The 10295-nt window shown below is 53.3% G+C and overlaps 1 protein-coding gene across 1 annotated transcript; it reads left to right on the top strand.

The window, feature by feature from the left end:
• Nucleotides 1-2506: 2506 nt before the first annotated feature.
• LOC139044188 (ral guanine nucleotide dissociation stimulator-like) lies at nucleotides 2507-5949 on the top strand. The gene is made up of 7 exons (XM_070503715.1): nucleotides 2507-2533; nucleotides 3312-3380; nucleotides 3824-3898; nucleotides 4485-4517; nucleotides 4895-5016; nucleotides 5222-5313; nucleotides 5648-5949. The coding sequence occupies exons 3-7, from the start codon at nucleotides 3881-3883 to the stop codon at nucleotides 5707-5709; spliced, it is 327 nt and encodes a 108-aa protein (XP_070359816.1). The 5' UTR covers nucleotides 2507-2533; nucleotides 3312-3380; nucleotides 3824-3880; the 3' UTR covers nucleotides 5710-5949.
• Nucleotides 5950-10295: the final 4346 nt, after the last annotated feature.

Below are 10295 nucleotides of genomic sequence, written 5' to 3'. Positions count from 1 at the left end.
TACCTTCTGCCAGGCCACCTGGAGCATCTCAAGGCCATTGAGGCCGAACGGAAAGGTGAGGGGACTGGAGTCTGGGAAGACTGTCTGTGTTGAGGTTCATGGGCTAGCGTTCCCTTAGAGGCAGTGGAGCCCTTCCTATCTTTGGAAAGGCATAGAAACTGTCAGGTGTGTGGGTGAAACTTTCTCTTTATCCTCCTCCAGAGCAAGCTCCAAAGCTCCTGCCACTTCCAGAGCCAGAGCCAGTGCCATCCCCCGGGCTGGAGCCAGCTGCACCTCCAGTCTCACCACGTGTGGTAGAGCTGGAGCCAGCAGCCCCTGAGTCAGCCACTCCAGGACCAGAGCAAGGGCCATCATTAAAGGCAGCTTCAGAGCCCAGCTGCCCCTGGGCCGTGACCACCGAGGACCAGCTGCGGGAGGAGAAGCCGAACATCTTGGACTTCCCTCCCCAGCTGGTGGCAGAGCAGCTGACGAGGATGGCTGCGGTGAGCAGAGGAGCTCGCGGGGTGGGTGGCCCCTGCCTTCCCGGTGCCATGAGCCGCCCCACACCTGCCATTCCCTGCTCGGGATTCCGATGATCTGGGTCCAAATCCCTGCTCCCTCCCTTATCAACACTGTGACCTGGGCAGCTTTCTTTCTCCCCAAGCCTTCGCTGTCCCCTAGCGAACAGGGGACGGTAGAGACGGACACTCAGCACCTGCTGTACAGGGTGGCTGTGCCGATGAATGAGGTGGGAGAGAGTGGAAGGTGGGCAGAGTCTGGCCCTTTGGTGGGGGATGGGCACTCACTGAAGTGCTGCCAGGTCCTTGGGTGGATCCCCCATCTGCGCAGGTGGCCCGGACAGCCTCAGCACTTACCAGGAAGGTGATGTGTATTGACTCCAGTGGAGACAGTCAAACAAAGCTGGGGGTTGTCCCTGCCTCGGGGGGAATGTGCATGGGAATGGGGAGTGGGACCCGAGGGGCACTGGGATGGGTGGATGATGGCCCTTCTGGTGGGCATGTGTGGGCTGCCTTCTGGAGCTTGGAGGAAGTGAGACAGGGCTGGGAGCAAATGTCCCCTCCCTTCCCCACAGTCCTGAGTCCGGGGTCATCCTGGACTGGGTGCATTCAGTGGACACAGACAAAACCCAGGGAATCCCACAAGCCTCAGGCCACATGCTCTGCTTCCTGAGCTCCAGTTCTGATCTCACCCTGCTGGTCCTATGGGGGACTGTGGACGCCGAGCTGGGGTGCGGCAGGACCGGGTGACACTCCGAATCTTCTGCAGGAGCTGTTCAAGACGTTGGTGCCCGCCCACTGCCTCGGCTCCATCTGGTCCGAGCGCGACAACAGGGAACGAGACTACCTGGCACCCACCGTCCGTGACACTGTGATGCACGACAACACCGTGGCCAATTGCATCCTCGTCACCTGCCTTGGGGACGCGAGCATGACAGCACAGGACAGGGCCAGGGTGGTTGAGCTGTGGATCAGGGTGGCTGAGGTAAGCCTTGGCACGCCCTGTCTGGATGCGTGAGAATTGCCTCTTGTTTCTCTGCTCTCAGGATTGAAGTCTGGGGTCTTAGTCCCTGGACTGTCCCTTGACCCTCATGCCAGGGCCACGTTGACCTTGACTTGAGGTCCCAGTGGGGACAAGCTCACTTCCTCCCTTGTGCTGAGCTACAAATCCTTGCGCCTGGCAGTGTTACTCGTCGGGTGGCAGGTGTGCCCTCCCTGGCTTCCCTGGACATGTGTCTCCTCCAGGACAGGGGAAGTCCATGAGGGGACAGAAACCAGAGGCAGCAGAGCTTCAGCTCCCCCTCACAGCTCCATCTCTTCGCTTCCCCAGGAGTGCCGATGCCTCGGGAACTTCTGTTCCCTCCACACAATCCTTTCTGCCCTGCAGAGCCCTGCCATTGCCCGTCTCCAAGACACCTGGGGACAAGTTTCCAGGTGGGTAGTGGGTGGTCTGCTCTCCAGCCAAGCACCATGAGGGTGAGGTGGCCCAGGCAGCCTGATTTGGGCCGGCATGTCCCCCAAAGTCAGCTGAGACCACCTGGGAGACAGCGAATGCCGGGCACAGGGACTGACCTGGGTGCTGGGTCTCTGAGTCTCTCAGCGCCCTTCGGCCAGCAGTTCCGTCCCAGGGATTCATTTCCTTCCAGACCAGATCCTGGCTTGAGCCCAGGTGGAGATTCTCAGGTGTTTCCTTTGCAGCAACAGAAGCCTCTATGCAGCTGAAACCAACACTGTTCCAAAGAGATCTGTTTGGGACATCTGGGAATGGAGGCCCCAAGGGACAAGAGGAGAGGCCCCTCCGCAGTCCCATGGGGACCTTAGAGCTCAGAGCACCCCAGAGAAATCCCTCATCCAGGTCCCAGGCAGTTTGGATCTGCTGGGTTCTCAAATAAATGGGACTTGCCTTCAAGCATCCCACAGTTTTTCTTGCTTGCTTTCTTTCTTTCTTTCTTTCCCCACCCCGCAGGGAGAGTTCTCGAACCTGGAAGAAGTGGGTCAGGAGAGAGAAACGCGTGAGCAGGGAGCTGCTGGTGCAGGTAACCTGGAGGCTGGAGATCTGGAAGGAGGCCAGAAGGAGAGGGGAGGGGGGCATCCCGAGGGGATCCTAGGAGGTGAGGCTATGGCAAGGCTCGGCCCAGGCTGGGGGTCAGAGAGCCCCGTGAGGGTGGGGCAGGCCGGGGCCACTCGGCCAGGTCCCCCAAGACACCCTGCCCTCCCCCTCCCTGTCTGTTCAGCTGGGGTCTGGACACACCCCTGGAGTCCAGAGGTCGGGGCCTTGGTCAGATTTGGAGCCAGGGCTGGGGTGAAGGCAGCGGGGACAGGGCCTGTAGCTGGCACGGGGAGCGGCCTCTCCCAGTGGGTCCTTGAGCCAGTCACTGCCCCTCTGGGGGCCTCCGTCTCCTCCTCTGGGAAGTGGAGGGAAATGATCAGCGGTGCAGGCCTCCCAGCGGGGTGCTACCATCCAAGGGAGGACAGGAACGGGAGGAGATTTGTGCCGGCTCCTCCTCGAGAGGTGAGGGGAGAGCAGTGATGACACGCAGATGACTCTGAGTCCTCAGGAGACTCCTGGAAGCAGGTGACGTTCTCCTCACACTTTTCAGCTGAGGAAAGAGGGCCAGGGAGGCCTGGGCAGGCCCAAGGTCACACAGGACTGAGTCCTGGAGCCAGGACTGGTCTAGAATCAGAGCACCCTGGAGGTGGGAGCAGCAGAGGCAGCAGGGGACTGGAGCCGATGGCCAGGGTCTGAGATCAGGGGCCTTGGGGGACATGCGGAGGGGAGTATGGGCGCACTGACCCTGTCCTCGGCCCCGACAGGAGGCGACCTCCGTGTTAAAGACTGCAGAGAGGGCCCGCCAGGGAGCCCAGGAGAGGCAGCGGCAGCAGGTGAGGGTGACTGTGGGGGAGGGGCCCAGGAGTCAGAGGAGAGGGGGCTCCCCCTCCCAGCTGGAGACCTCCCTCAGGAGAGGGGCCTTCCTCCTCAGGCGAATCTGCTGTGGCTGCCAAGCATGACGGGCCTGCAGTGGCAGTGAGCAGGAGGAGGCCTGGAAGGGCTGGCAGCAGGGCAGATTTGGGGTGGGGAAGGGCAGGGGCCACTGCCCCTGGGAGGGGCCAACAGCCAGCCCTGGGACTTGACTGATGGAGTTTGGTGTTCCTGGACGGAAGCGGGGGAGGGAATTGTGTGTGTTGGGGTGTCCCGACGATCCTAGGCTGCTCTGTGTGGGAGCGTGGGGTGGGCAGCAGGCTGGGCTGAGGGGTTTCAGGGGAAGGTTCATGGGGGCACCTGAGAGCGGGAGCTCATCACCATGCCCATCCCGATGGCGGCACAGGGTGTCGTCCCCTCCCTGGTGACGTTCTTCCGTTCCCTGGAGCTGCTGGACGCTACGATGGAGGATTATGTGGAGGTGAGTGAGCCTGGAGGTGGGTCCGGGGGCTCAGGCTCCTGAGGGTGGGGAGGAGAGAGTCCTGTCCTGAGCCCTGAGCTCTCTGCATTTGGCAAAGGTCCTCTCAGCAGGGCCTCCAGCCTCGTGTGGGAGTTAGGGTGTCAGGCCCATCTCCCCAGTGGGTGATGCAGGCTCTGCATAAGCCACCGTCCAGGTTCCCTGGGCTGCTGAGGCTCAGAGCTGCCTGACTGTGTGGCCGCAGGAGGTGGTGTCTGAGCTGGACTCAGCCTCTCCCTCTGGCCCTGCCAGTGAGGGAAGAGAAGTCGGGCCCCTCCCAGTCAGGAAGCACATCAGAGGCTGAGCTGTCCCTTCCTGCCTGAGGCCTCAGTCTCCCCACGTGTCATCAGAGAGGGTTGGGTCACAAGGTCTGTTGCCTCAGTTGCTCTGCGCCCCCTGCTCTGGAGCCCAGAGACTGGCCCAGGTCCAAGTCCGGGCTCTGGATGGGCCTGCCCACTGGCAGTAGTGCAACATTGCAAGAGGTGTGGACGGGGGCTAGTGCTGGCCCAAGGGGGCTGTTTCTGATGGACTGCGGCTGTCTGCTTTCCAGGGCAATGTGCTCAACTGTCGGAAATGGAATGAGGTAAGCGGCTGCGGCCTCCCGGTGGGGAGGGTGGGGGTTGGAAATCAGAGACCCCCCCGCAGTGGGCAGGACCCCCTCTGGCCCAATCCCCATTTGGATTGGGACATTTATTTGCACAGTTCGATATACAGAGCTAGGGATCCTATGGCATTGGCGGGTGGGGGAAGGGCTGGCATCAAAGACTCCTTCCTGGAGGAGGAGCTATTTTGGGCCAAGTGTGAGAGCAGGCAAGCCCTGACTGGAATCGCAGGGAGGGAGGGTTCCCAAGTGGGCAAAGGCCCCAGACTGGCCCCTTGCCCCCTTCCTCACCCCCTCCACGAGCCCTGCAGGGTCCCCCACTCAGGCCCTGTGGGCATCCTGTGCTTGCTCTGTCCTAGCAATTCAAACTGATGGACGAGATCGAGCTGCTCCAGGAGGCTGCAAATCTGTACACCGTGCAGCCCGACGAGCACTTTGGGGCCTGGTTCCAGGCCGTGGAGCCCCTGAGCAAGGAGGAGAGGTGAGTCGGGTCAGGAGTTGGGGGAGGGCAGGGCAGCCTCTCTCTGCTGACCAGCTCCAGAGCCCATGGCCGTTGCTCCATGGTCAGCCCCTGATCCGATTGCATGGCGACCCCTGGGGCCCTTCGACCCCAGCTGCTGGCAGGCTCCAGGATGCACATGTGATGTGTGGCTCCTGAGAGCTCCCAGCTCCGCTCTGTCCTGTAGCTACAGCCTGTCCTGCCAGCTGGAGCCCCGATACCACTGGGTCAGAAAGATTCGACTCTTCTTCAAAGGCAAGAAGAACCGCTCAGGCCAGAGTGAGTGTCCAGACCGGCAGTGGCTGAAACCATGGGCTCAGGAAACATTCAGGCTGAGCGTGGGCCTGGGGAGGCAGACAGCTGGCCCTGGGTTCCAGCTCCACTGCTGAGCAGTCCCGTCCTGGGCGATTGCACTCACGTTTCTGGGACTGGTTTCCTCCTCTGTGAAGTGGGTGATGCTAAATATCAGCCCCTGTGTCAGGGACAGATGGGGTGCTCTTGGCTGACTGAGCACTGAGCACAGGGCTGGAGCACAGAGCGCAGTGGGGGCCGGGATGGGGTGTGCACTGTGGTTCCAGGGCAGGTCGCTCAGGAAATGCCTCTCTTTCTCCAGACACCAGACCCCCAACCAAGGGCCCAGTGGTGGTGGTCGATGACCCTCCTGAGACCAGCTGAGCTACAGCGGGGACACAGCATTGACACTCAGGGTGCACAGGGCCACCTCCCCTGATTCTGATGAGGAGAACTTTGTGATCCGTTTCTTGGGGTCCCCTGTTGGCCACGAGAGAAGGCACCAACCCCTCTTCCCCCTCCCCCCTTTTGCCCAGCACCTATTTCCCTATTTGGCGGGGCCATATTTTGTTGTCAATGGTAAATGCTCCGTTTGAGTATTATATTAAATTGTTGCTTCTTTCTAATCCTGGGAGTGGAGGTGTGAGTCTTTCGCTCGCAGCACTCATGGAAACCAGATCCAGAAACTCACATTCCTCCTCGAATTTAGAAATCTCCCAGAGTGAGCGGCTCAGTTTATGTGGAGAAGGGAGAAGTGCCAGTCCCCTCCCTGGCTACTGAAGGACTTGCCCAAGTGCCCCTCCCGCCGAGGACAGGATCATTGCAGTGTGGTTCACCCTGTCCAGGAGCAGAGATGGCCCCTCCGACCTCTTGGGACTAAGCGGTTGGAGGCGTTTTCTCAGCCAGAGCCACAACCACTAAGCTGGGTGTGTCTGTCAAAGTAGCACGTGCCTGTCCCTAGCACACGTCCTGCCCAGGACAGTGGCTGCCTTTTGACACTCTGCCGGAAGAGGGAACATTTTCCCGGTTTCTCTTGCACACAGATTAGGACCTTGTTTTCTGATTCAGTCTCCGCAATGGCTTCAGCTCTAAGTGGGGAAAATACCGTCAAAAGCTCAAAACGTGCACATAGAGAGGATGAGGCCAGAGGAAGGTCCTGTGGACATGGACCATGGGCAGGCAGGACTCTTCCTTCTCGGGCCCACTAGGGGCTCCCTGTTCACCTCTGACCTAGACTGGATCCCCCTGGGCTTCTGGTCCCTGACTCCGAATACCATTTCCTGCTTGTTGCCTGTCCAAGGGGAAAGCTGTGGGATGCAGCTTTTAGGGCCTCAGCCAGGTCTCCCTCCATAAACCTAGTGCTCCCAACAATCTGTTCCAGAAAATATAACCAGAGACAACACTTTCCAACTCATCTTATGAGCCCAGCAGTACCCTAAAAGCAAAACTAGGGTTTAAAAGTAGGGAAAACTTGAGAACAGCAAGTCTCAGAAATGAGCAGTTACTGTCTTCTACAAATATTAGAAAACTGAAGCCAACAATGTAAAACAATCATACACCAGGACAAAGAGGAAATTTATTCAGGTATGCAAGGTTGTATCAGCATTCCAAAATCAAATCAATGTGATCCACCCTGTCACAGGCTAAAGGAGAAATTTATACATATCTGTCAGTTGATATGGGGGGGCAAGTCATCAAATAGTACATATTAGAAATGTCAGGTTCTTTTTCTATCAATTGCACCTCATTAAAGCTCTTACAAAAATGAACATAGATTAGAATTTACACTTTCACAAACTTTTAGAAAATGGAACAGAGACCTAAATGTAATGCAAAACAATACAACTTCTAAAAAGATTATGCAACAAACTCTAAGTGGACTCGAATCTGGAATTATGTTATTAAGATACAAACTGAAAATGTAATCTATGAAAAAAAACTGATGTTAGACTTTATTTATTATTTTGGTAAGGAAGGTTGACCCTGAGCTAACATCTGTGCCGATTTTCCTCTATTTGTCCTGTGGGATGCTGTCACGGCATGGCTTGACAAGCTGTGTGTAGGTCTACACCCAGGATCCGAACCTGTGAACCCCAGGCTGCCGAAGTGGAGTGCGTGAACTTCACCACTGTGCCAGCGGGCTGGCCCCAAGTTAGACTTTATTAAATTAAAAACTCCTGCTTTGTGGAAGGCAAAATCGATGAGTCAAAGGACAAATTACAGACTGGCAGATGATATTCGCAAAACAGATATATGATAAAGAAAATATGTCCAAGATATATGTAAAGAATTCTTAAAAGTCAACCACAACAGGGGGCTGGCCCTGTGGCTGAGTGGTTACGTCCGCGCGCTCTGCTGCAGGCATCCCAGTGTTTTGCTGGTTCGAATCCTGGGTGCAGACATGGCACTGCTCATCAAGCCACGCTGAGGCAGTGTCCCACGTGCCACAACTAGAAGAACCCACAATGAGAAATATGCAACTATGTGCTGGGGGGCTTTGGGGAGAAAAAGGAAAAAATAAAATCTTCAAAAAAAAAAAGTCAACCACAACAAAAAAATAAACAACCTTATTGAAAAATGGGCAAAAGACCTGAATATATCCCTCACCAAAGAAGACATACAGATGGCAAACGAGCCTGAGGACAGACAACCACCGCCACAGGTCATTCGGGAATTTCAAATAAAACCTCAATGAGACACTTCTACACACCTATTAGAACTGATAAATGCAGGAAACTGACAATACCAACTGCACGTGAGGATGTGGGGCAAAGCAAACTCTCATTCATTGCGATCTGGAAAGCAAAATGGTACAGCCATAACAGAAGACAGTTTGGCAGTTTCTTACAAAGATGAGCATAGTCTTACCACACAATCCAGCAACTGCATTCTTAGGTATTTACCCAAGTAATTTGGAAATAGGTTTACAAAACACCTGTGGGCTAATATAGATAGTAGCTTTATTTATACTTTCTAAGCACTGGAAATGACCAAGATGTTCTTCAATAGGTGAGTGGAGAAAGAACCGGGGTACGGCTATAAAATGGATTATTATTATTTAGTGATAAAAGGAAACAAAGCATTAAGTCACAAAAAGACATGAATGAATTTTAACGCTTATTTCTAAGTGAAAGAAGCGATCTGAAGAGGCTATTGTAGAACACCAATTTTATGTCATTCTAGAAAAGGCAAATGTATAGAGACAATAAAATGTCAGTAGTAGCACGGTCTTCATGGAAGAGGAAGGAGAGTCGAATGGATAAAGCACAAGGGATTTTTTAGTGCAGTGAAACTCTTCTGCATAATACTGTAAATATGGAAAAAACCTTAGATAGTTATCAAAACTCTGAATTTTATAGCACAGAGAGTGAAACAATGTGTGCAAGCAAAAAGCCACGTATGTGTCCAAGAAAATTCCCAAAGTGAATGAAAACTGTGGAAAAAATCTAACTGTATTACAAATGTATGAAACAGTCTGAATGAAGGGAGTGGGTGAAAAGGTGCAGAAATATATAATTTGGGAAGTGAGTCGAGTCTGTAAAACTGAAGATGAAAGAAACTGTGCAGACGCACTGTATTGTAGCTGATAAAGTTGTGACCCGGGGGGTATTGTTAACAATGCTGATACTTCTATCCATGTGGACTGAAAATGAGCAGATAAGTAAATGGACAGTGAACAGTGGGCACAAGGTTATTATTTGGAGTAGGAGTTTACAGATAAGCAAGGAGAAGAGGCTAGAATGATCCACGTGGTGATAGAGTTGGAGACATCAGTATGAACTTACTTTAGCTGAACATAGACACAGAAGGCTGTGTATAGATATATTTATAGGTGTTTGAATACACACAGGCTACTACACACAGATATATTTCCCTGCTATGTCCGCTGAAAGAACCTAATGCCCTGACAGCTGCAAACACACCTGGTACCCAGGTCTTAATTCTAATACCACAGTCCAACAAAAGGAAACAGGGTTCCTTGTAGAAATAACCAATTCTAGGATTCGAGAAGGAAATGTAAGAAAATGAGACTAAAGTGTCATTCAACATAAGAAAGTCATGAAATGCTACTCAAAAAAAGCCAAGAATGCTGGGGGGACACCAAAGGGACACATCGACTAACTGAAGGAGCTCTCAATCGCCAAAGCTGGAACAACCTGAGAAACAAAATAAATAAAGTTGTTGGATTATAATCCGGAGAATGTATGAATATCAATACTGTAACAATGTAAATAACTGAATAATAAGGAAATGAAAAGACACAAATCTCCTGTGCGGGAGAATACCAATGATTCACTCGGACATTCTGCTCTAAAGGAGGTCGAGGCTAACTCTCCGCTTCTTAGGCACGGGCTGCACAGACAAAAGTCCCTACAAAGGGCACAGTGTGGACAGAGGGGACAGAGTGACTGTGCAGGGGAGACATCTGACAAACGCTGCCTCAGCCAGGTGACCAACATTAACATCAATGGGGGGAAGTCACAGGGAGAGCATGGACCCTTGAAATGATGAGATGAAAATGGCAATTTACCTCTCTGATCTTCTTGTCCCAAATCCATAATCCCAATCTAATCATGAGAATAAAACAAATTCTGTTGGAGAACATTTTACGAAACACCTCACCATTACTCCCTAAAACTACCAAGTTCTTCAAGAACAAGGAAAGCCCAAGAACCTGTCACAGCCAGGGGAGGCTAGGCAGAAAGGACTAAATGTAGTGTAGGATAGCAGACAGGATGTGTTCATAAGAGCAGAAACTGCGAGCGGAGCTGAGGGAAACTCTCTGTACTATCACAGCAAGTTTTTGTAACTGTACAACTGTTCAAAAAATAAAGTGAATTAAAAATCAGAGTACTAGCGAAATGCAAAATACCTGGAAACCATGAGTTCTGAACATGTCTCCAGACTCCATTATGTGCCCTGCACAAGCACTGTCACTACAGTCACATTCTTCATGAAATAGGATAATG

Source organism: Equus asinus, unplaced genomic scaffold, assembly GCF_041296235.1.
Source record: "Equus asinus isolate D_3611 breed Donkey unplaced genomic scaffold, EquAss-T2T_v2 contig_658, whole genome shotgun sequence".
Taxonomy (NCBI): domain Eukaryota; kingdom Metazoa; phylum Chordata; class Mammalia; order Perissodactyla; family Equidae; genus Equus; species Equus asinus.
This window is presented reverse-complemented; position numbering and strand designations above follow the sequence as displayed.

Bases quoted from the DNA above. Each gene is read 5' to 3' on its own strand.
- LOC139044188 (XM_070503715.1), top strand. The intron at 4,518-4,894 runs GTAAGCGGCTGC...GCTCTGTCCTAG, and splicing joins ACTGTCGGAAATGGAATGAG to CAATTCAAACTGATGGACGA. The intron at 5,017-5,221 runs GTGAGTCGGGTC...TCTGTCCTGTAG, and splicing joins CCCCTGAGCAAGGAGGAGAG to CTACAGCCTGTCCTGCCAGC.